The following is a 26,775-nucleotide window of genomic DNA, read 5'->3' as shown; positions in this document are numbered from 1 at the left end:
GGTACCATTTAGAAGAGAGGCATGTAATAACAGAGTAGTCTTCCACTGAAGCAGTTCTAAGTCAAGCATAATGAATCATCTAGTATAGCAGACAGGTTATTAGACTTGGGAGTCAGAAAGTCTGGATATATGCTCCAAGTCTGCATAACCCTCACAACAGGAGAAATTTCTGAGCCTCTTTATTTGTACAACGGACACCATACTACCTAAAACACAGGGTTGTTAAGTAAAGTAAGTGGAATTTACTTATCCTTTTTTAAAATACATATTTCTTGAGCCAGTACCATATGTCACGCATTCAAGATAAAAAGGTAAGATCCCTGCCCCCCAAGCTCAGTCTAATATAATGTATATAAGCTTAATTATAAAATATACAAATTTACTATAAAATCCTTGAGCAGTTAGAATATTGGTTTTTAAAATAGTTTATAATTAAATAAGACTAAGACTGAACAGATCCTCACCCTAAACTCCAGGCTACATAATAATAATTTATACATTCAAATATCTTTGTGGTATTTGTGGATATAAGGCTTTCAGCTCTTCAACTTTAAATTCTAGAGATAACAGGGGGTCTTAAAGATCATTTAGTATCGTTTGTCTTTGAAATGAGAAGTGTTTTCTATAATAGCTGCAACAAATGGTCATGTAACCTCTGCATGAATGTTCCTAGTGACAAGAAGTTCGCTAAAATACTTTTCTGTTACAGTTAGTACTACTTCAAGTGGGACCAACATTTTCTTCCTTATAACTTGGTCTTAGACCTTGCCTTGTACAGTTGGAGTTCTTATCTACAATCCTGATGAGGATCTGTAAACTTCCTGAAATAACATGCAAATTCTGTATTTATGCACATTTTTCTTGACAGTGGGTCCACAGTGTTCTAAACCAGATGCTCATTGTAGTTTATGACAATACCCCAAAGAACTGCTGCCTGAAAAATGCAGCACAGAATAAGTCCACAATGAGACTCCTTCAGATATTTGAAGATGGACATCATATTTTCTAAAAGCATGCTCTTCTTTAGAAGAAACACCACTACTGTCTCAAACTGTTTGCCTTCCTGTTTGTCAGTGTCTCATGAAATATGACACACAGAAATAAATATAAAACTCGAGATGTGGTCTAAATCTGCATATATACAGTGAGATCATGGACTCTCTTTAGCTGAATGCCATATTTTTATGTCACATACAGACATTTGGCTCACATTGATTGCGCCCAGTCTTTTGAAAATCTAAATGTAGAGTTTTACATTCAAATAGCATGTGTGAATGTGGCTATTTAAACTGCCAAGTGTTATACAAATATGATATCATGAAATCTGACTGCATTTGTTGCAGACTGTTAAGATTATTCTAAATTGCGATTTAACTACTCAATGCATTAGCCATACTTTCTAACTTAGCATCACTTTCAAATTCAAGAGGCTAGCTGCTCTGAACCTATACTGGTTTTGGGGGCTGCCCAATTCCAGACTCATTCTTTGCTCAATCAAATTCTGTTAAATTAAAAAAACTAATAGGCAAGTCTTCTAACCTTTTATTCAAATGGATAAAAATGTCAACGTGAAAAAGTAAACTGAGAGCTCTGCAGCTTGCCAATAAAAGCTTCCCTCCAGGGTGCTACAATCACTTAATCAATGAATATTCTTTGGCTATAACTATTTAATGATTTAAAAAAAAAAACACTTTTTTTTTTGAGACGAGGTCTCACTATATGTTGCTCGGACTGGAGTGCAGTGGCTATTCATAGATGCAATCACAGCTCACTGCAGCCTTAAACTTCTGGCCTCAAGTGATCCCCCTGCCTCAGCCTCCCAAGTTGCTGGAATTACAGGTGTGAGCCACCATGCCCAGATTTAAAAAAATTTTTAAGATTCAATTCATGTACAGCATCTCCAACATTACTTACGAAGTGCTATGTGTGTTGCATCCTCTAAAGGATAACCACGTTTTGCAGAATTGATGACACAGAAGCCAACAGAAGACATTGACTGCTCTCTGCAAAAAAAGGGAAAACGCAAAAATTGCACTACAAACATCTGTAATACATACACAATATATAACTAATTTCAAAATCTAGCTCAACTTCTCCTTTCCTCCTTCTTCAACAAATCTATTATAAAAGCTAACCCAACTGTACTACTCAATAATTATATTAATATACAATTTAATTGCACTCTTTGGAGGACATATATTTCACATAAAAACTGAATAAAAAATGGGAAAAGGTTAAATTCTCATGTCACTCAAATCTATCCCATTTATCCTGCTAAGTCTGAAAAGACAATTCTATTGTCAGGGTCCTCCTAAATCACCTAAGTCCCTCAAAATTTGACTTCCACTGCTAGGTTTTTAATCTTTAAAAACTGGGGCCTTTGTCTTTAAAAAACTGGGGCCTTGGCCAGGCGCGGTGGCTCAAGCCTGTGATCCCAGCACTTTGGGAGGCCGAGACGGGCGGATCACGAGGTCAGGAGATCGAGACCATCCTGGCTAACACGGTGAAACCCCGTCTCTACTAAAAAATACAAAAAAAAACCTAGCCGGGTGAGGTGGCGGGCGCCTGTAGTCCCAGCTACACGGGAGGCTGAGCCGGGAGAATGGCGTAAACCTGGGAGGCGGAGCTTGCAGTGAGCTGAGATCCGGCCACTGCACTCCAGCCCTGGCGACAAAGGGAGACTCCGTCTCAGAAAACAAAAACAAAAACAAAAAAACTGGGGCCTTTAACAATGTCTGTTATGCTATGTCCAGAAAATGAGTAGACCATACTTTGCTAGTTGAAGTACGTTTCTGTAGCAGCTATAAAGGGAACTCTCAGCTGCTGTGCGATAGCGGCTCTTGTACTTAGGTCCCACTGTGTGAATGATGAACCGGGCAGCTAGATTGAATCCTTTTGTCAATTTTGCTTCACCTGTTCGGCAACCTGGAAACAATGGAAACATACCTAAGTTTGGATGTGTTAGGAAAACAAAAACAAAAACAAATGAAAGCATGAAACAGAGAAAGTACTGAGAACTTTGAGAAATTTCGGTTAAAAATACAGACTGAACATAAGCATTTATCTCTGTTCCTTCTGTTCCCAAAATGACAGTGAAGTAGTACAACAGGTATAAGCACAGCGACAGATAAAGAGAATGAGAAAGAACATGAAGCAGATAAGCATCATCAAAATTTTGGAAGGTAGAATGCCAACTGACTAGTAACTGACTCAACAGAGCAGAGAAACCTAATTGCATGTAGAAATGAGATAACTAATATGAAGCAAGTTGATCTGTACTAAAGAGCAATGTTGGATACATGACAGACAGCTTTGATTCAAATCCTGAGTCTACCACATTCCTGTCAAGACACTCTGGGCAGGGGCTTGGCCTCGTCACAACTCAATTTCCTATTTAAGAGGGATACTAGTAGTACTTACTTCACAGGATTAAACGAGTTACTATATGCAAAGTGTGTACATGTATTAGCAATTATTGTTATTATTACTAGAGAAAGCTAAAAAGGCTCAGAAATTGGAACCCTAAGTACTTGTAAAGGCTAGGCTGTGAAGTGGGATGTGGCGCTAAAAAGAGGAGGCCCGGTTAAAAGTTTGTATAAAAACAGTCAAATCTGCAACAACCCCTCCCGCAGCCAGCACAGTAAGGTGATGATTTTTTTTTTTTTTTTTTTAACCACCAGAGCAGCAGGGAAGAAGTTTATTCTCTGGAGATGCTCAACTAGAGAGTTTCTGGATTCCAGAACCTCAGGCACAGCTGAAAAGAGGGGATTTAGTTAAAATGTTATACTTAACAGTGAAAGGTCTAGCCCTCAGCCCCCAAATGGCTTTCAAAACAGACATCTAGGCTTACGCTCATGGAGGATTCCTTTCCAAGAAATTGAGAGGCCCAAACCTAAAGGACCTACAGATCATGATAAACGGGGAAAGTTCCCCAATAAAATAACAGGCAGGAGTCCCATTCTGTCATATGCTTCAAGACCCACCAGGCAATAACCTTTGCCCACTGTTGTAAACGGAATGCGTGGTTAAACCCTACCCCCTAATGTGATGGTGTTAGGAGGTAGGGTCTTTGGGAGGTAATTAGAATTAGATAAGCTCATGAGGGTAGAGCCCTCATGAATGAGATTTGAATCCCTGTAAGAGTCTCCAGAGAGTCTGCTCCCTCTTTCTGCCACATGAAAATACAATGAAAAGTCAGCAGTCTGTAGCCAGGAAGACAGCCCTTAGCAGAACTTGACCATGCTGGCACCCTGATCTTGGATTTTAGTCTCCAGAAATTTCTGTTCTTCCTAAGCCACTCAGCCTATGATACTTTGTTATAGCAGCCTGAACTGACTTAGACACCCATGTGTACAAAGAAATAGACAACACAGGGAAAAAAACTTTAAACAAAATCAGAATGTCATAAAAACAGACTATTCAGAGAACAGGAAATGGCACTTACCTATAGCCAAGTGAAAAATATGACAGCAGAAATGAAAAGTTCAATAGAAGAGTTAAAACTAAACTTGAAGAAATCCAGAAAATAAAACAAAAATAAATTGAAAATAAGAGATAACAGATGAGAAACTGAAGAATTAAACAAGAAAATACAACATCCAACAGGATTTCTTCAGAGAGAACGGAGAATACAGAAGGAAGGAAATTATTAATGAAATAAAACAAAAAAATTTACCAGGATGGAAAGACATGAGTTTCTAGATTCAAAGAGCCCATAAAACACACAAACCATATGAAGGCACATCCCTGTAAAATTTAAGAGCGCTAAGAAACACAGATGAGATCATAAGCTTTCCAGAAAGAAACCAGTAGCATACAATCAGGGATAAGAATAGCCTGAGACTTCTTAACAGCACTAATCAAAGTAGAAAACAAAGGAGTAGTGCCTTCAAATTTCTAGAAAATGATTTCCAAACTAGAATTCTATTTCTAAGCAAATTACCAATTAAGTACGAAGGTGGAAGTAAAATCTCAGTAGTTTTGCCCTATTGTATCCTTCTTTAAAATCTCCTGGTAGATTTACTCACAAAAATGAGAGATCCAGGCCGGATGCGGGGGCTCACACATGTAATCCCAACACTTTGGGAGGCCGAGGCAGGTGGATCAAAAGGTCAGGAGATTGAGACCATCCTGGCCAACACGGTGAAACCCCGTCTCTACTAAAAATACAAAAAAATTAGCTGGGCGTGGTGGCGGGCGCCTGTAGTCCCAGCTACTCGGGAGGCTGAGGCAGGAGAATGGTGTGAACCCAGGAGGCGGAGCTTGCTGAGATGGCGCCACTGCACTCCAGCCTGGGCAACAGAGCGAGACTCCATCAAAGATAAAATAAAATAAAATAAGAGATCTAATCCATCAAACAGAAAAAAAGGATTTCCCAGGATGATGTTAAAAAAAATGTTCCAGAACAGACACTGCACAGCAGGCATAGAGAACAGTCTATAGAGGAAAGGGAGGATGGAGGGTTCCAGGAGGGACCCTGGCAAGAAAAAAATGGAATGGAAGGATCAAACTGTTGTCTTCACTCTAATTAAGAGAGCCATCTTAGTATGAGTAATGGCCCACTAACAGGTCTAACATGATACATTAAGTAGACAACACAACATCACCTATGCAATATTTTAGGCAAAACTTGACTCCATTAGACATAATGTCAAGTTTATTGGAAATACAAACTAAATGGCACTTCAGGTAAATCAGATAAATCTAGAAGGAGGAATACTGTGAAAAATAATTGGCCTTGTTCAGTCAACAAGTCAGTGTCATAGACAGGAGACCGTACTGGATTACAAATTACCACACACACAGAGACAAATTAATAAACGTAACAAAAAAGATGCAATGTGTGGTCCTGGATTGGGTGCTGGTTTGGATAAAATAGCTGCTGCAAAGGACATTTTTGGATCAGCTGGAAATTTTAAATATGGTTTGGGTAGTGGATATAATTTCTGAAATTAAAAGGTGGAATTCATTTGCTGAAGAAGGCAAATTGCAGAATATGTACATGATTACCTTATTTTGAGAACAGCATACACATAATTATTTTATTTTGGTATGAAAAGATATAAGAATGTATGTATACATCCATACCCACATACAGGTTCAAACAATAAACAAACCTCACATAGCTTTAGTTTCATAAAATTTCTAAATTCGCAAAGTGAATATAAGACTGATTTTTTTTCAGGGGGGAAATTTGGGTACAATAAGCCAACTCTGCCTATTCTAATTTTAGTATCAATGCTTAGATACTAACTGAACTGACATACAGTTTTATGTATCTTCTTATCAAGGATTCTAGGAACACATCATAATTATCATTCTCCCTCTTCAATATGATCCTTTTTCAAGTATTTGAGAATAAGTACTGTTTCCCCCAAATATTCTCTTCTCTATGCTAATCCTAGCTCTTTAAATAATGTGGTTTCCACAATGTTAGTAATTTTCTGTTAGGTGTACCCCAATTTATTACTCTTAAAAAGTAGTAATAAAAGACATACAGTTCTTGTCCATATAGAGTTTACAGTTAAATGGGGATACAGTTATCACAAGACAATTTACAAGATTACAACTGTGATAAGCAAACAAGAGAGAAGTACTGTAGGCTGGGAGCATATACTATGGGTAGTCTGATCTATTCTGAAGTAAAAAGAAATAGTGCTTTGAGGAAGAGATATAAGCCAAGACTTAAGAATAAAGGTTGACAACTGAGAGAACAACAGCAAGTGCAAAACTGGAAAGGAGCTTGGATGGCAAGGTAGCGAGAAGAGATCAGTTTGGCTCAAGCATGGTAAGGAAGGGAAAAGGGGGCATGGGATAAGCCTGGAGAAAAGTGAGTGAAATCTTGCAAGGACATGGGGATCTTAAAGTTTAAGGAGTTTAGAATTTAAGTTTAATGAGAGGTCACTAAATAGTTTGAAGTAAAGGAACAATAAGAAGGGGTTTACACTTACTGGTTGTGTGTGGACAATGGATATAAGAAACGAAGAATAGATGTAGTAAGACCAGTTGGGAGAGAGGATATGGCTGTAGTCTAGGCAGGGAATGATGGTTGCATATGCTAGCTGCTGGAGACAATGGTGACAGACAGAAATAGATTTAAGATTAATTTAGGGCACGACGATAGACTTTATGTGAGGGATAAGAAAGAGGGAAGTGCTAACACTAGAGTTCCTTGAAAGAAAAACGGAATGGGAGGCTGGACATGGTGGCTTACGCCTGTAATCCCAGCACTTTGGGAGGCTGAAGCAGGCAGATCACTTGAGGTCAGGAGTTCAAGACCAGCCTGGCCAGCATGGTGAAACCCCATCTCCAATCAAAATACTAAAATCAGCCAGGTATAGTGGCACACACCTGTAGTCCCAGCTACTCCAGGGGCTGAGGCAGGAGAATCACTTGAACCTGGGAGGTGGAGGTTGCGGTGAGCCAAGATCATACCATTGCACTCTAGCCTGGGTGACAGAGTGAGACTGTCTCAGAAAAAAAAAAAAAAAAAGAAAGAAAGAAAGAAAAAGAAAAATGGAATGGAAAATAATGCCATTTTACTGAGACATAAAATGTTAAACAAATGATGTTTCCCCATCATTTTAAACTTACTGCAAAACTTTAATATTCATCTCCGTTAATTTTTTCATTTTTTGGCTTATACTTCTAGTCATATGAAAATCTTTAGTCTATCATCCAGTATGTCCTGTTACTCTTTTAGCTTTCTATCATCTAAAAATTTGGTAAGTCATGCTTGTTTTTATTAAGTCATTAATAAAAATGTAAAAAGGGGATAGGATTAAGTATGCAGCCCTTTAGTAATAACCTAAAGGTTGGCACTGATTCATTAAACACACAACTGGGGCCTAATAACTAACACCAGAAATAATACTTGTTGAACACGTAGGATGTGCTTAGCACCTAATGTCCATTATTTAATTTAGTCTTCAAGATATTAGTTTTTTCCATCTCCAAATTTTAAGCTCTCGCTATATGTCAGGAACTGAGGTAGGAACTACCATTACTATCCCCATTGTAGAGATGAGGACGCTCAGACTCAGAGGTGAAGTGACCGGTCTTCAGTCACACAGTTAGTAAAGGGCAAAGTTATGATATGAATCTCAGGTTGGAGATGCTCAAACACGGTTTAATATGAAGGTTTTACTTGTATATTTGTGTTAAATTTTCTTATTTTCTTTATTATCCATAAGTCTAGCTCTAAGGTGTATGTGAGCATACACACATATGCCATTAGGAATTTTTCCAGACCAACTTCTCTGTATCTTTTAACAAAGAACTTCTCAGTATTATCTTCAATATCCTTTCTAGTTTCTACATGTTCTTCATGGTATCTTGTTTTGCAGTTTAGTTATGATCATTTCCCCCAGCTGTCCTTAGAGTCAAAATTCAGTTTCTGGATCAAAAAATGCAATTCTTCCCATTCTATCCCTTCCTTCATAGAGTCAGCACTTATCAGTATTCCTGATCAAGTTCTAATATTTTTATTAGGTTAGAAACCAGTTGTCAGTGTTAAATGATAGAAGGGAAGGGAAGCAAGATTTTACACAGGTTAACTTTGCTGTTTACATTTTAGGCAACATTGCTGTATTTCATAAATAGTTTTTATACAATGGGAAGATTGAATTTCACAGTATTTCATTTGGGCTCAAATAACAAAGGGCTGCAAAGTCAGTAATTTAACAGCTTTTCAGTTCAGGAGGATAGTCATCTCATAAGGCTTTTCGTGCATGTTTTGTGCAAGAAAATATGCAGCCAAGAAAATGCTACCAAAGATCTAATCAGCTACAGTGATTGTCATTTAAAATCCAGAACATGACAAAGAAGTTTTATTGCTAGTAAATTCTCAGGTTTCAGTTTTTAACACATTTCAAAATGTAATAAATTTTGTTAAAATGGAGCTTTCAAAAGCAGTTTTTATTTAGTTTCAACAAAAGAAAAACAGCTACATCTATATAATTTTCCCACAAAACATGCCTCTTCAAAGTAGAGCACACCAAAATGAATGTTTCCTAAACGATAACATACGAAAGAAAATTCACTCACCTTTAAGTTTCTGGAGATCTTCCTTCAAATCAGGCCCTGCAAGCATGAAGATACTTTCTGACACGGGATTCTTATCTGTGAGACTTTCATTGCTGGTATTCACAATGGCTGTACAGTTCAGTAATGCCACATCTCCTTTCCTGAAGAAACAGTAAAGAACGAACAAGTGTGGGGAAGAGGATGAAAAGAAACCTAGTTTCTAATTATTTCAAAACATTTTATCCTTGTCTTTTTCAAAATGTTGGTTTTGCTAGCTCACAAGCTAAGCAATAGTAGAAAAGAAATTTCTGACTTAAAAAACAACCTGGCATTTTAGATCTTTAATGCAATTGTTATAACCCTGAAACTCACAGAACCATCACATTTAGAAATAGCAGCATTATTTATAACAGCCAGAGAGTAGAAACAATCCAAATATCCATCAACTAATGAACTAATAAATGTGGTATATCCATACAAGGGAATATTATTCAATCCTAATAAAGAATAAAGTACTGGCTGGGCACAGTGGCTCACGCCTGTAATCCCGGCACTTTGGGAGGCCGAGGCAGGTGGATTGCGAGGTCAGGAGATCGAGACCATCCTGGCTAACATGGTGAAACCCTGTCTCTACTAAAAATACAAAAAATTAGCTGGGCGTGGTGGTGGGCACCTGTAGTCCCAGCTACTCCGGACGCTGAGGCAGGACAATGGCGTGAACCTGGGAGGTGGGGCTTGCAATGAGCCGAGATCACGCCACTACACTCCAGCCTGGGTGACAGAGCAAGACTCCATCTCAAAACAAAACAAAAAAAAAGGAATAAAGTATTGATTTGTACTACAATATGGATGAACCTTGAAAACATTATGCTAAGTCACAAAAAACCACAAACTTTATTGTATTCATTTCATTTATATGAAATGTTCAGAATTGGCAAATCTACAGAGACAAGAAAGTAGATTTGTGGTTGCCTAGGGGGATTAAGGAAAAATGGGGAGTGACTGCTAATGGGGCTTTGGGCTGATGAAAATGTTCTAAAATTGACTGTAGTGAGGGTTATGCAACTCTATATTAAAAATCACTATGTTGTGCAATTTGAATTGATGAATTATATTGTATATGAATTGTATCTCAATAAAGCAGTTTTTTAAAGCAATGAACTACTACTGATACACAAAACACAGATGAATTTAAATCATTCTGCTGAAAACAGACGAAAAAGCACACAATTCAATTTAAATAAAACCCTAGAAAATGCAAACCAACCTATAGTGACAAGAAGATTATTGGTTGCTTGGGGATGGGGAGGCAGGGAAGGGCAGGAAGGAGGAATTACAAAGGAACAGAAAAAAAAACTTTTGGAGGTGACAGGTATATTCACTATCTTGATTGTGGTGATGGCTTCATGGATGTGTTAACAAGTCAAAACATATATTGTGTACTTTAAATACGTAGTTTATTAAATGTCAATTATACCTCAATAAAATCATATATGTATATGCAAAGCTGTATTTCAACAATGCTAGAGCTTACAAAAAGAGGTCAGAATAAATTATGAGAAAGTGTTCTCTCCTCAGGATATGATGTAATCAAATAATTACCAAAGAACTACTTTTCCATTGACGTCCTTATTATAAAGAAAAGGTGATCGAACAGCGTCTTCCTGAAATATTTCAGCTGTAGTATCAGAGGAATTTAATTCATCTCGGCATGAGTCACCCCAGCTTGGTAGTGCATCCACATCCACAAACTGGGAAGGCGCACCTAAGGGATCCATGGAATGGGAACTTTGATTTGTCTTTTCCCAAATTCCTCAGCAATTCAATATTCACTGGAGACTTTAGCTTAAGAGAAAAGAAAGAATCATTTCAATAGAGAAGCACAGATATTACTTGAATTCTATTAAAGCAGTAAAGAAAATTCCACTGTGAAACAACCCAATAATATATTGTGTGATTATAGTCACTTTACAAGTCCATTAAAAACAATGGACAACAAAGAATTGCTACAGCATTTCTAAAACAGGATTAAAGAGTGATTATTTAAGCATAAATTCTTTTCAAAGAATTACAGCCATTAAAGTAATCACATGGCCCACCAATTCTACTTTCCGGAAACAGGACTATTCATTCAACATTCACTGAGTGCCTACTATTGAAAAAACAAAAAGTGATAGATGCCGCAAGGGATACAAAGATAAATCGTATGTATAATTTAAAGTCTGATGATAATGTGGAGGATGTACTAAGACAAAATGAGAAGCTGGGAAGTTACTGCAATCAAGTAGTAAGAGATGATAAAGGTTTCAACTAGGAAAGGAGATACAGAAGGAGGCACCCATTTAAGAAGCAAAATACAAAGGAAGGATGAACAGGAGTTGACAATTTATAGGATATGGTGTATGAGACAGTGATATGGTAGGTGGCTGGTTGTACTGAAATACCAACATTAGAAGAGGAGGGTGTTGGAAGACACACAGTGTCAAGTACTAGAGAGAAGTAATGGGAAATTATTTGTTGTTAGAGAAAAGGAGAATCAATTTGCCTATGAGTCAAATATCTATTTCAGTAAAATGGTATATTCATTCATTGAATAAATCTTTGTATTGCGCCATTGCACTCCAGCCTGGGCAATGAGAGCAAAACTCCGTCTAAAAAAAAAAATATATTTGCAAGCATCTACCATGTGTTAGATACTATTCTAGGCACTGGGTACACACTGGTGAATAAGAGCAAGTCCCTGCCCTTCGGGAGCATATACTTCCATGGAGAAGACAGAAGATGATATATGATAAAGAAACAAGCAGGTATCTAACAGAATGACTAGAGGAAGTAAGTAATATGAGAGAACAGGTAACATCTCAGTAGAAAGACACAATGAGAGAGCAAGCCACATGAAGCTCTGGGAGATGTTTCAGGCAAAGGAAATGGCAAGTGCAAGGCCAAATAGGCAGGAAGGATCTTGGTATACTACAGGAGGAACAAGGAGGTCAGTTTAGGAAAAGCAGAATAAGCTAGGTAATGAGGGGTAGGTGATGAGGTTGGTAAGAGAGGGAAAGGCCAGAGGATACAGTCTGTAAACTGTGGTAAGAAGTTTAGATCTTATTCTAAATATGAGGTGATGCTATAAGAGGATCTTGATCATGGTAATGATTAAATATAAATATTTGAAAAGAATACTGTAGCTACAATGAAACTGAGAAGGGGCAAGAGTAGGTGCAGAGATCAATAGAAAATGACTGCAATAATTTAGGTGAGATGGTAGTGATGAGAAATGTAAGACTTGGCATATATTTTGAAAGTGGTGTCAACAAGACTTACTTAAGAATATAGACAGTAGGGAGAAAGAGCAGAACCAAAGATAACTTCTGGATTACTTGCTTACACAATTGAGTAAATGTTATGCTATTTACAGAGAAGAGAAAAATTGGAGTAGGTTGTAGGATAGAGTGATAACCAATGGATTTTCTTTTTCTTAGGTCTTTTTGGGTGTGCTAAGTTTGAGATGCTCATTCTATGACCAAGTGTTTATGTCAAACATGCAAATTGGTTATATGAGGCTAGAGCTCACAGAAGATGGGGCTAAAAATATAAATTCGGAATTCTCAGCATATGGATGGTATTTAAAGCTATGGGAACTGGACAAGATAGCCTAGACAGTAAATGCAAATAGAGAAAACAGATCCAAGGACTGAGTCCTACAACAAAACTTAGAGGTGGGAAAGAGGACAAGTCAGAAAGTGAGATAGAGAAGGAATGCTAAGAAAGGAAGGTAAACCAGGGAAGTGTGGTAGCCTAAAAGCCAAGTGAAGAAAACATTTCAAGCAATACTTGATTCGTATCAGTTAAATGCTACTGAGAGGTTGAGTAACAGGACTAAGAACTGATTAACAGGTTTGGTAAGTTGGAGGCTGTTGGTAACATGAAATAAATAAGGGCAGATAGATGATCATGGAAAGAAAGTCAGCATGTGAACTTTTTTCTCCCCAAATAAATGTGCATTTTAATGAGCTATTATGAAGGAAACACCCCTGGAACCACCACCAAAGTCAGGAGATAGAACTGTGCAGGCACCCAAAAGTACCTCCATGTGATCTGTCATGATGTCAACCTCTTCCTGTCCCCCAAAGTAACTACTATCAGAACTTTTAATTACTTTCTTATATACTCATATGGCCTTTTCACCTAAGTGTGCATCCCTAGAAACCATAGTTTAATATTAGCCATTTAAAACATTTTAGTGTGTATCTTAAATCTCTTTTAATCTACAAGTCTGCCATCCAACATTTCCTTTTCTGTAAAACTTATGTGCTGAAACTGTAGTGTTCCACAGTCTGGATTTTGTTGCTTGCATATTCATGTATGGTTCAATAAGTTTCTCTGTTATTTGAAAACTTCTTTTTAGTAATCAGTTCTGGCAAGATTATATGAGATGGTGTGTCTTTCATCAGGAGGCATGTAATTTCAGATTCTCTCTTCTTTTCTCTTAGTTCTTTCTCTTTTTTAACTTTTAGGTTCAGAGGTACATGTGCAGGTTAGTTATGTAGGTAAACTGCATGTCACAGGGGTCTGGTGTACAGATTATTACATCTCCCCGGTAAAAAGCATAGTACCTGATGGGTAGTTTTTTGATCCTCTCCCTCCTTCCACCTTTCACCCTCAAGTAGGTCCCAGTGTCTGTCATTCCCTTCTTTGTGTCCATGTGTTCTCACTGTGTAGCTCCCACTTATAAGTGAGACCATGCAGTAGGTGGTTTTCTGTTCCTGCATTAGTTTGCTTAGGATAATGGCCTCCAGCTCCATCTATGTTACTGCAAAGGACATGATCTCATGAAGTTTTTTGAGTTTTTCAGTATGGTTTTCATGTTTGTTGTTAAATAAAACAAGCATGCCCTTCCACAATAAATTCTGTGATGTTTCCTGCTGAGATACATGGGATGCTAATCGGAACAAAACATGGATCTAGTGAATATGCTAATTCCTAAATCAACGCTGTGGAACAGGAAATGTGATCATTTATATAATAATTTCAGAAAGGCCTTGTAGGTTACACAATGATAAATTTGTATGAGAAGACTATTCTTATTGACACTAAATACACCTTTGAAATTACTTTGAAATAAAGAAATTAATTTTACCTAAAAGTTGGTGTTTAGTCCATCAAATTGGCCTTTCCACAAGTTTTGTTATCTGTTCATAAGTATTCAGACTTGAAATAGACAAGCTGAACAGAGGACAAATGAAGACTATACTCATCTATCACGGTTAAATTGCCTCATGCTCAATGGAATGACACTTAGCAAAAGTTCATAATTTCAAAAAATTATCTGCAGATTTTTTATGACAATGACTAATACTGAAAGTTCTTAACTATAATCTAAAAACAAATCCATTAACACAAACAGTTTTCAGTTTGTAAACTTGAATGCCAACTTTCAGGACAAAATTGCTTTTCTAAGATAACTTTTCTTTCTGACTCTAAGTAATACATGTTTACAGAACATTTGAAAAATATCAAATTGGTCAAATGTGGTGGCTCACACCTGTAATCCTGGCACTTTGGGAGGCTGAGGCGGGGAGATCACTTGAGCCCAGGAGTTCAAGACCAGCTAGGGCAACACAGTGAGAACCTATTTCTACAAGAATACAAAAAATTAGCCAGGTGTGGTGGCATGCTTCTGTAGTCCGAGCTACTCAGGTGGCTGAGGTAGAAGGATTGCTTGAGCCCAAGAGGTGGAGGTTGCAGTGAGCCAAGATTGTGCCACCACACTCCAGCATGGGTGACAGAGCAAAACCCTATCTCAAAAAAGAAAAGAAACGAAAAGGAGGAAAAGAAAAGAAACCAAAATCAAGGGGAAGGAAAAAATTCCTCAACTTTTGATGTAATTACTACTTTTTTCTGTGATAGGTAAAATCATACTGATACAATTTTGAATCCAGCTTCTTTAGTATTTTAAGGTAAATATTTCCATGTGCAATTACACAGTGAGGCAGAGACAGTATGTTTCAATGTGAGAGCTTGGACTCTGTTATCACAGGGTCTGAGTTTGGATCCAGGACCATCATCCAAAAGTTGTGCTATCCTTGACTCTAAACCAGTTTTTTTATTTCTAAAATAAGAGTAAGTCTCCTAAGATTATTGTGAGCATTAAATGAGATAATTGGTATCAAAACTGCATAGGAGAACAATTACCTGAACTTCCCTCCAATTCAAAATCATTCACTGTTTCCAACTTCCAAGTGATGATTTGAGGGTATATTCCACACTTTTAAGCCTGCTAAATCACCTTAATTTAAACAATTTCCTTCATTTGACCATTTCTCCTCTTAAATGAGTGTTACAACACAAATTCTCCTATTACAATTACATCTTGCTTTTTCCTTCCTCACAATCCTCCTGTTCTCAAAAAGGTTTTCCTCCTTTATTTCTTCTACTTCATTTCTTCTTCAGAATATTAAACTCCTTTTTTTTCCACTTGACTTTTTAAGAGTAATTTGTTTTGTAGCTCTATTTTCTCTTCATACATTTGCTCAATCTACTGCAGTTTTGCTTCCGCTCTATAGCTATGCTAAAGCTGCTCTATCAAGGTCAACAATAACTTCCTAAATGTCAAATCCAAGCACTAATCCAATTCTACCCACGTTTATTACTGATCATTTCCTCCTCAAAACTCTATTATCGTCTTTGACAGTACACCCTGGTGGTTCTCCTATATCCCTGATCAGACCCAGTCAGTAGAGTTTGTTGGATCCTTTTCCCAGCTTTTAAGTAATTGTGACTCACAAGATTTGGATGTTAAATAAGTAAAAGTAATGCTCATAGCTCTTACTGTAGGACAAAATCTAATGGCATTTTATGAAGTGTCATAGTATTTAGCAAAGGTTAAATTCTTTTTCAACTCCATCTCTAAACAGACATTGATGTTTCTCACCAAAAAGAGGTTTGAATCTCTCCCTCCCCTAAACACACGTACACCTTAGTAATACATACAGTAAATGGAGCTACAAACCCAAGCTAGGCAGGAAAACCTGATCCCGGAGAGAACAGTGGTTTTTAACATTCTCAAGGTCACAGGCCCCTTTGAGAATCACATGAAAGATACAGATCTTTTCACTCCCCAAAATGTTTGTGTATGAGCTCATACAAGCAGATTTGTACACAAATTTGAATTAGAATCTCAGTGATAGGATGCAGATTGCTCATGTGACAAAGGGAGGAGAAGGCTTCTATTAATCCATAGCCACAGCCAGAATTTTTGATAACATTAAAGAAGAGCAAGACTGCCCACTGAAAATCAGTTGATCAGCTCTGTACTTTGAATAAATTCATAAACAAACACTAAACCCTAGTTTAAAAACAAAAAAAAGGTTCTTGAAGCAAGACATTAATTTCCAAGGATCAAAAAGTCTACATGGGACAAACAGAAGATTCCATAATGAATCAGATCTATTTCCATAGCCATATGCTTTTCAGTACTTTAGTGAAGAGGACCTAAAGACAAAGATAACCCACTATGTATCCTTTATAATTCAAATGGTACAGAGTAAACAGCTCTCATTACACTGTAACTTCTGTTTTTTTTTTTTTTTTTCTCAAATCCTGTCATCTTTTAGTTTAAGAAGTCCTTTAAATACTGCTTAATAGGAATAATTGGATTGGCTAGAGAGATCAGATTTTATTGCTCAAAACTGGGCAAAATTGGGCATAATACCTTGGATCACCATCTCAAAAAAACCTTTTTGTCTGGATAAAAAGAAAATGACATCATTTAAGACAGAAAAATGGTAACTTTTGACCTGTTTACCTGTCTTTCGAAATGCTTACATTGATCAGACCAGCCTGGACAACAACAGTACAAAGACAGCTGGTACATGCACTTGACTGCCATTAATTCCCAGGTTTACCATTCTTTATGACTTTGTATATCAATATTTAACAGTTCAGAGTACATTAGGATTTGTGTGCATACCATACTTAAGAATCATTCTATGCCACCATCCAACACCATACTTAAGAATCATTTTATGCCATCAGAGAGAATCACACTTTTTAAAAAAGATTCTCAGATTGGAAGACTAACTGAAGTAGTCAAGTATGTCAACAATAAACACAGTATAACAAGAACATTCCTAAGCTTGTCAATGGCTTGGGTCAAATTTAACATCATCACTCAAAAGCAGCCAAAGAACATATCCTCACAATGAATTAGTAGTACCCCTTCATATTACATGAACCGCACTATGTTTTAATTGTAAGTATTGATATATTGAGCATTTTGAAACTTAAATAAGGAGGTAGAGTTATATCCTTGAAACACTGTATAAAGAATTTTATAAGATGCATTATCTTACCACTCACAGTTGCTCTGATACCAACTCTTATTAAAATCATTTTTTTCCATCTGTGGTTGTCCCATCCCATAATATTTAATAATATTAATATAATTTTTAAGAAAAGGTAAAATCATGACTCCTTCAAATATAAAACCAAACCCGTGTTCAAGATTTTATTTAACTCAAAAAGGAACCAGGCAGAAGATAGAGAAAATCCCAGAATTAGACACCTTAGAGCAGGAATATTGAAATAAACATGCAAAAGGAGGCAAAACTTCCACTGAACCTCTAAGAGAGCGAATTCACATGTCTTGACAAAAATTATTTAGCATTCATGTCAGTTACCTAGTTTACATAACTGAAAAATGGCTTTTTTAGAATTAGTTAATCCAAGGGGTAAGATAGACTCTAAACTATGCAGTTTTCCATTGAAGCACACCCTTTCCCCCATAATAATATAATACACAGCACCTGTCAGGGATATTAACCATACACATCCACTCAAATGCTCCCTTTCCCACCAAACTTATTAAAATAATAGTTTGTGGCCACAATTTCTTCCCTTGTCATTCATCCAATACATGGCAATCTTGTTTCAAAACTCCTATGCTGCTACAGCTGTCCACAGTCTCATCATACGCATTATTTGCTATTGCAATTTTCTTGAATACGAAAGATTAGCTGAACATGCCTTAAGCTCAAGAAATTCTGAAGAAAATCAGATCATGTAGACAAAGGTCTAATTTCTGGGCTGGCTTTAGATACCTTGTTCAAGAGCGCTGGCAGGATCTTCTTTTGTACCGCTATGTTAGCTTTAATTTTGCACAGCTCTAGACATCAGAACTCATTTCTAAACACTTCTATGCAGCTCAAGAATAAAGTAGTAGAAATGCAAGAGAGAACAGCTAATTCCCACTTGGTGACAGAGCACTTAAATCTCAGTGAGCGAACAAGGAGGAGTCAGCCTTGGTCACTTCCCCCTCAAGCGGCCAGAGAGCGGAAACACAAAGCCAGGCCAGTGTCACTCCAGGGATTGCGGGAACCTAGACAACGCACCATCCTGGGCTCAGCGTCTACCCACCCCTCACCCGAGGTGCTCTCGGTTCGTACAATGTCCAGTCCACAGGAGCGGCAACATGGACTTGTCTTTGGGGCTACAACCAGCAAGGGCTCCCGCCTGCCCTATACACTTGCACCCTAGGGCGCGCGCCTTCTTGGCTAGGGCACCACTGTCCCTAGTGCCCGCCGACTGCCTACCCCTTCACTCCTCGTCGACACGGCGTCCCCGACAACGCCTCGGGCGAGAACCTAACCGACAGGCGAGGAAGTGGTGCCAGCTTCATTCTTTCAGAGAAGTGACAGAACTAAAACCTCAGCCTGCAATCCCGACCAGGGCCGGGTCCCGTGCGCCTCGGGCCGCGCCCCCGGCCCTCTCCGCCCCGCCTTCCCTCCCGGTCTCCGCCCCGCCTCTCACAGCACTCCGGCGGTCCCATCCGGGCGGCGGGCGGGACGGATCAGGCTCCTAGTAGAAGGCGGCCGAGCGACATCTCCGGCGACCCTCAGCAGGAGCGCGCCGAGTAGGGCGAGTCAAAGTCCCAGGAGGCTGGAGTTACCAGCTGCAAATGCTCTCGGCTGCGAAACACCGGCTTCCGCTCCCGGCCAGAGCTCACCAATCAGCGCCCGGCTCTCTCCGTCATTTCCTCCTGGAAGGCAAAGGGAACCTCTGGAGTAAGAGGCTTCCGGAACGGGCCCGGAAGGGGCAGGTCTTGTGGGCGGGCCCAATCGGCTGGGAGCCTCGTGGAGGCTGAGGTGAGTCCTGGAGGTTCGCAGTTGGTGCTGAGGGCCTTGTCTGCGGCTCCGATTTTGCAGATTCTGTCTGAGGCGTTCGTGATGTCAGCTGCAGCCGAGGCGGGCGTATTTAGGGCCGGTTGCTAGGTCTGGGGGAACTCAGGTGACTACGGGCGTCCGCACAGCAGTACTTGAAAGCCCCTCAGCTACTCGGCGAGGCTACGTATGCTGAGCAGAGCTGCCTGACCGTGCGTATGCACGGGCTTGCCTGAGGATGATCTGACCGTGTGTTCGATGTGTGGAACCCTCCGTCACCCTCTCCTGACCGAAGACTCGTTTAGGAATGTGTGGCAGGTCTGTTACCACGGTCCAGGCCCTCAGTGCATCATGGAAACATCGTTTTGGGGGCTGTGGTTTAGGAAGCGGAGATTATGGGGGTTTCGGAGAAGCTTTGGTCATGAACTGTCCGAAAGGAGGCGAAAGCTGTGCACGTGGAACAAAGTGAACAGTGCAAGTCGTTTGGGAGGTAGTTTAAATATAGAGGGTATGAAAAAAGGCTGCGAGAATTGGGTTTACTCGAAAAGAAGTGGGCCTCAGAGGATAACATTGATTAAAATAAGTAGAGGAGAAAATGCATGTTTTCTAAGTAAAACCAATACTATGAAGAATACAAGGTCGCAGGACGAGAAAGGAAACTAGCCAGCCTGACAGGAACGTTTATTCGAGAAATACGGAGGTTAGACAGAATGAGGTTTTGGAAACTGGCAAACGATTCAGCCTTTTCAAGGCTTTAGGATGGGAAAGCTCATTTGAAAAGATTAGTCGGTAGTATTATGACTTTTAAATGAAAAGAGTGAAAAACATGGAGGCGGAGGTGCTAGGTGGAAAATCAGTGCAGTAACCCAGTGATAAAGAGCTGGAACTGAAAGTGCTGGAGGGAAAAGCATCCTGTTTCAGAGTAACAGTCAGGTGGAGTTGACTAAAGAGAAAGAGGCAGAGAGAAGCAGTTTAGCATAGTGGTTAAAAGCAGAAATTTTGAAGTTAGACTGGCTGGATTGGGATCTGACTTTGGCACTTAGCTGCTAAATGACTTTGGGTTAGCAGTTTACCATCTCTGGGTCTGAGTTCCTTGTCTGTAAAATAGAGATAGGAAGAGTGACTTCCCTTGTAGTGTTATTGTGGAGAATTTGTTTTATTTATTTTTAGAGATAGAGTCTCACTGTCACCCAGGCTGGAGTGCAGTGGCGTGATCATAGCTCACTGCAACCTCGAACTTCTGAACTCAAGTGATCTTTCTGCCTCAGCCTCCCGAGTGCATCACCATGCCTGGTTAATTTTTAAAAAAATGTTTTGTAGAGATAGGGTCTTGCTGTGTTGCCCATGTTGGTCTGAAACTCTTGACTTCCAGGCCTTGGCCTCCTAAAGTGCTGGGATTATAGGCATGAGCCACCACACCAGGTCCTTATGGATAATTTTTTTTTTTTTTTTTGAGACGGAGTCTCGCTCTGTCGCCCAGGCTGGAGTGCAGTGGCGTGATCTCAGCTCACTGCAAGTTCCGCCTCCTGGATTCACACCATTCTCCTGCCTCAGCCTCCCGAGTAGCTGGGACTACAGGCGCCCGCCACCTCACCAGGCTAGATTTTTGTATTTTTTTATTAGAGACGGGGTTTCACCGTGTTAGCCAGGATGGTCTCGATCTCCTGACCTCGTGATCCGCCCGTCTCGGCCTCCCAAAGTGCTGGGATTACAGGCTTGAGGATATTTTTTTTATGCTTATATTTACAATGTGCTAGAGGCTTTTCTAAGTGCTTTGCATATGTTAACTCATTTCATTAATTGCTTAATTGCTGTATGTAAACAGTTGCATATGTTTACTAAGTTATATACATTTAATGTTATCAGTTACTATAGCGTAAGCACTCGCTAAATCTTGGCTGCTATAATAATATTTTTTATTAATGATTCAAAGGTTATTAAATGGTTTTGAGCCTAAGTAACTGGGAAAATTGTGTCTTAGTGTCTGAAAAAAAGAGAGGGATACCGGAAGTAAGGTAGGCTTGGTTATAGACATGTTAAATGTGAAACTATAAGGTATTCAAGTGGAGATGTTCAGTAAATATTGGAAACTCTATAATTAGTATTCATGTAGGTGGGCAGGGCTGGAAATAGAAATATGGGAGTCTGTGGACCTAGGCATGCTATATGAATTCTCCAAGGAAGATACTATAGAAGGAGGTGGTAGATGGCCAAAGACAGGCAAACATAAGGAACAACTACAGAGTCTGGAGGAATAAGAGGAATTGCGAAAGAATTAATCAAATGGCCTAGGCTAAGAGCATTATCATCCTGTTAATATTATCTTTCCTTGATTTTACATTGGCTTTATGTTGGTTCCTGTGAGAGAAACAATGAGGCCAGTAAGTGATTATTAACAGAAAATATTATCAGAGAGTTGAGATTGAACTTTTTTTTTTTGTTGAAGTAGACTAAAACAGCATTTGATAATTAGAAAGACCTTGTAGAGTTAAATCAACCAACCAAAGAAACAAAAAACAATAGCAAAAATAAACAACTCCTTATAAAAGACTGTAACTTCTTTATTTTTGTGTGTTTTAAGTTGCATGGGTGTTTTTTGGGGATACTTTTTACTCTTCTGTGTAAACAACAGATGGGACTGATTTGTTATCTCCTTCATTCACCTCTTGTCCCTTTTATACATAACCAGTGGATTATGGATTTTCAGTGAATTTAATAAAAGTGCAGAAATAATGGCATCTTTCCAAAAATAGTGTGCCAAGTTGCTCACCCATTTTCTATGCCAAGGGTAAGTGACTGCTCTGATTTTGAAATGAAGGACAGACTTTCATGGACTAGTAGTTCTCAAAGTGTGGTCCAAGAACTGCAACAGCAGCATCACTTGGAAACTTATTAGAAATGAAAAATTCTAGGCCCTACCCCAGACTTATGAAATCAGAAACAGGTGCTGGGAGAAGAGATGAGATGGTGTTTTCTAGCAGTGTTTTCATAAGCCCTCCAGGTAATCTGGATGTATACTAGAGTTAGAGAACCACTGTACAAGAAGGTTAAGTAACATGAGGTTAGGGATTTTGTCTTATTAATAGTGTATATCCAGTGTCTAGAACGGTGCCTGTCTAATTGGTAGGTTTTCAATAAATAGTCACTGAAAAATATGTTCAGTCTCAGACTACCAATCTCTGTGTAAAAGCTTTGATGCTGGTTGAATGGGCAGAAGTAAATTAGTTTAGCTGCATTGAGCCTATAATGTTAGATACACATGAGTTGGGCATGACAATGACTAATCTGGAACTTGAGGAAGAGGGATTATATTGAGTCAACAGTGAATAAAAAATGAAGATGTCTAGGTATTTTAGGTCAATGATTTATTCAGAGTAAATAAAGATTAGGAAGTCACAAGTTACATGCTTTTAATGACATGATAAACAGTTGGTATTGTTTGGGCGCAGTGGCTCACACCTGTAATCCCAACACTTCGAGGCGGGCGGATCAATTGAGATCAGGCGTTCGAGACCAGCCTGGTCAACATGGTGAAACCCCATCTCTACTAAAAAAAAAAAAATACAAAAATTAGCCAGGTGTGGTGGCACATGCCTGTAGTCCCAGCTACTCGGGAGGCTGAGACAGGGGAATTGCTTGAACCTAGGAGGCGGAGTCTGCTGTGAGCCCAGATCCCACCACTGCACTCCACCCTGGGCAACAAAGTGAGACTCTGTCTCAAAAACAAAAAACAGTTGGTGTTTACTAACCTAGTAGAACCAAGGCACCCAAGGAGCTGAGTTTTCTTTGTTTCTGTGCACAGATTGCCTCACCTGTGGTATCAGACATCATAACATGGGGCTCACCAAGCAGTACCTACGCTATGTTGCTAGTGCCGTCTTTGGCATCATTGGCAGCCAAAAAGGTAATATTGTCTTTGTGACACTTCGTGGTGAGAAAGGACGCTATGTGGCAGTACCAGCTTGTGAACACGTTTTCATCTGGGACTTAAGGAAAGGAGAGAAGGTGAGCCCAAAATGACCAGTTTGATACTGATTTATTGGTACTTGAGGATGGAGAGGTAGTAGGAGTGGGGGAGCTCTGATTTATTTATCCTGAGTTTTTGTGTGTGTGTGTGTGTGCCCTTAGAAGAGAAGAGAAATCTTTTTCCTTTAGGTCTAGCTAGCCAAGCATCAAGTTCCTTTGTGTTCTTCTCCACTAAATTCTGAAAACCACAAAGAAATAGGAACTTATTTCTTAGAAGTCTATTTGTTGGACTATTTACAGGTCATTATTTGTAGTAATTATTTATTCGTAATGTATTTTTTCTCTACCAATTCTATTTTTCAAGTTCGACTTATGCTTATAGCTGGTTATAAAATATAAAAGGATGGTAACTCTATGTTGGCAGAATGTTTTTCTAATGTGGATAAGGCCCAAGTGTTGTTAAACTAGACTTCAATACTTTGTGTGACTGAATTCCCTAAGCCTACCATTTTTGCCAAACCAAATATAGGCATTTTGATATTGTCCATTCATTTTGTGATTCCCAGGAGATCACTACTTTGATTCTTGTTGCCACCCAGAGTCCTTTGTGGTGAAAACCACTGTAGTACTCGATTGCCATGCAGATTGTTTTCTTATAAAATGGGTCTCAGTTAAAGGAATTTACAACCCTTTATTGAAAATCATGTAGTGTTGTTCTAGGATTAAGACTTACATTAAAGGGATTAAATTTATTTTATTGCCTAGGGAATTTTTATATCTATTACACCAATGTAGGGCTTTGGAGAAAATAATTAAGCCTTTTCTTAAATATTTCATTGCCTAGTACAAATACTAATTTCTATATTAAAAAACTTGAAATGGATTGTAGAGTTTCATTTTTATTCATAAGAGTAATTTGGAATTATTGGTGCTCTTAATTTTACTGTGCCTGAGTATTCCTGTGCTATTCCCTTGATTTCATGCTTAACTCTTTTACATTGTTTTTAATTTTTATGATTTCAGATTCTTATCCTTAAGGGGCTTAAACAAGAAGTTACTTGCTTGTGCCCCTCCCCAGATGGGCTACACTTAGCTGTTGGGTATGAGGATGGGTCGATCCGAATCTTCAGTCTCCTGAGTGGGGAAGGAAATGTGACCTTCAATGGTCACAAAGCAGCTATCACTACCTTGAAGTATGATCAGCTAGGAGGCAGACTGGCATCTGGGTCCAAGGTGAGCCTTTGAATCAGCCCAGACTTTGAGATATTAAGGGAATGTAAGGCTTACGCCGAAGCAAGTTGTTGACAAAAATTGTCAGGTAAAACAATGGGCTGCCAATATACAAAGCAGTATAATGGTAGAAATAGAGTGAGGAGGATGGGTGTGAATTGGAGAGTTCATTTTGTTTCCTTTTGTTCATTTTATCATATTCTCTGATAAAAGCCTATTAAGTGTAAGAATAAGATGAAGAAAGCCATGATAACTCTTATTGTGGAAGTGCTACCCAAAACAGTAAAATAAGAAAAGAAAACAAAGACTGTAAAAGAAGAGACAAAATAATAATTATTTGCCATTGACTTCTGTAAAGTCAGTAGGATTTCCTATAACTCAAAAGTCATGAGTTAGAAAATATAAAAGATTCCATTCACAACAGATTAAGTAACAGACATAAAAATACCATGAAACTTTACTGAAGAATGGGATAGGAGACTTTTGTAGAGATATAATCCATGTTCTTGGGTGGGAAGACAAGGCATTGAAAAGATGGTAGTGTTTTCTAATTGATTTATATAGCTAAAGCTATGTTTAGACATATGTTTATATATAGATATAGATATATTTAAATAGATATTGTAAAGGTTTTAGTTGTTACTTAGAACTTGACCTAATATGGAAAAGCAAACGAATTGGAAACACCAACATTTGGGAAGAAAAGAATAATAAAACGGGAGTTTCAGATATTAAAATGTTGTATAAACCCAAATTTAAGAAGTATCATATTGATACTTCAATGCAAGTGTCAATGCAAAATAGATTTTTGCAACCAAATGGAAATCTCAGAAACACGTCCACATTTATATTCCTAATTAGTATATTTTAAAGATGACATTTTTAATACGTAGAAAAATGATGGATTACTTATAAAACAGTCCTTAGACAATTGGCTATTTGGGGGAAAATTTTAAATTAAAGCTTTACATTGTGCTATATACCAAAATAAAACAAAGATTAAAGACTTAACTATAAAAAAGTAGCATTTTAAAGTAAACTAGAAAATATATAAGTAAATATCTGATAGCAAGGTAGAATAGGACTTTAAATGTATTAGCAAAGAAATAAATTAAAAAGGAACTGTTGGTAGATTGGAATACTTGAAACATTTGTACATTAAAAACAGGTCAGAGGACACTGAAAAAGTTAAAATATTTAATATTTTCAATATAAAAAGAAAGGATTAGTATCATTCATCTATTAATAACTTACAAACAGTCAAAAAAGAGATGACACCCAAAGAATGATAGACAAAGGAAAGACATGAATTGGTAATTCAAAAGAGATACTAATGGCCAGTAATCACTATAAAGCATGTAAAATATTTTTCATTTGTATTCATAAATGTAAATTAAATACTAAGACTGAACATTTTTTACTTATGAGATTAGTAGTAGTTTTTAAGAAAACTAATAATAGAGTTAAGTGAATGGGGAACAGGCCTTGTCATACATATCCCGCTGGTTCTATAGATTTACCCAACCTGGAGATCATTTTGATGGTATCAATCCGAAACATTAAAAATAAACATATCATATAACTCAAGAACTTTTCATTTTAGTTTTTTCTAATCAGAGATACATACAAAAATTTGTGTATAATAATGTTCACTTCTGCATATTTATAACAGCAGAAAGTTGGGAACTACCTAAATGTCTAAAATAGAAAAATTTTTAAATAAGTTGTGCTGTCACTTTAGAATTTATTATGTGAGCATTAAAAATGTGAACACCCTAGAATAACGTGGAAGAAATGGAAATAATATTTAATGAATAAAGAAAAGGTTGTAAAATGATAGGAATGGCATGATCTCAGTTTTCTAATAGGAAAATAACAACCTGGATTATACATAAAAACTAGAGCAATAACAATATCTGGGGATTATTTCTGGATGGTGGGAATAAGGCTGGTGTTTATTCCACTGTACTTTCCCCATGCTTTCCAAATTTTCCGCAAGGACTGTGTATTGCCTTTGTAATAATTAAGTCTCATTGTTTGTCAAGTTAGGCCATTTGTGGTAAAGAAAATTATTTTTCATCTGTATTATTTGATCCCTTTAGGACACAGATATTATTGTATGGGATGTGATCAATGAAAGTGGTCTCTACCGTCTAAAGGGGCACAAGGACGCCATCACACAAGCCTTGTTTCTACGAGAAAAGAACCTGCTAGTTACTAGGTAAAGAAATAATGGTTTAATTTCCAGTTCTTTTTTAGGGAGAGAGAATTTGCTTTCTTCCTTACTCATTTCTCTCATGAGCAGTGTGCTCATGCTAATGCATTAGTGTTCTCTCCTGTTCTCCTGCTTTCCTTTTTTCCATTTCTTCTAAGTAGTATCGTAGAGCTATCCAAAGTT

The 26,775-nt window shown here is 38.2% G+C and overlaps 2 protein-coding genes across 5 annotated transcripts in view; one reads left to right on the top strand and one right to left on the bottom strand.

Annotated features, from left to right (window-relative positions):
- The window catches only part of GDAP2 (ganglioside induced differentiation associated protein 2), a 60,594-nt gene extending 41,537 nt beyond the window's left edge, over nt 1-19,057 (bottom strand). Inside the window, exons 1-5 of one of the 2 annotated variants that reach the window (XM_023222726.2) lie at nt 18,832-19,057; nt 10,627-10,869; nt 9,046-9,185; nt 2,772-2,925; nt 1,915-2,003 (exon numbers count right to left, since the gene is read on the bottom strand). In XM_023222726.2, the coding sequence (XP_023078494.1) occupies nt 1,915-2,003; nt 2,772-2,925; nt 9,046-9,185; nt 10,627-10,802 (559 nt within the window). In that variant the 5' untranslated portion in view covers nt 10,803-10,869; nt 18,832-19,057. Of the gene's footprint in view, nt 1-1,914; nt 2,004-2,771; nt 2,926-9,045; nt 9,186-10,626; nt 10,870-18,614; nt 18,776-18,831 lie in introns of those variants that run through there. The other variant, XM_023222727.3, reaches the window with a different exon arrangement.
- Nucleotides 18,974-26,775, top strand: part of WDR3 (WD repeat domain 3) — a 31,043-nt gene continuing 23,241 nt past the window's right edge. For 2 of the 3 annotated variants that reach the window (XM_023222725.3, XM_023222723.3), the window contains exons 1-4: nt 18,974-19,166; nt 22,984-23,186; nt 24,171-24,380; nt 26,480-26,598. In XM_023222725.3, coding sequence (XP_023078493.1) covers nt 23,016-23,186; nt 24,171-24,380; nt 26,480-26,598 — 500 coding nt within the window. In that variant the 5' untranslated portion in view covers nt 18,974-19,166; nt 22,984-23,015. The other variant, XM_023222724.1, reaches the window with a different exon arrangement.

The sequence above is a fragment of the Piliocolobus tephrosceles genome, chromosome 1, assembly GCF_002776525.5.
Source record: "Piliocolobus tephrosceles isolate RC106 chromosome 1, ASM277652v3, whole genome shotgun sequence".
Taxonomy (NCBI): domain Eukaryota; kingdom Metazoa; phylum Chordata; class Mammalia; order Primates; family Cercopithecidae; genus Piliocolobus; species Piliocolobus tephrosceles.
The sequence above is the reverse complement of the archived record's forward strand: the minus strand, read 5'-3'. Positions and strand labels throughout refer to the sequence as shown.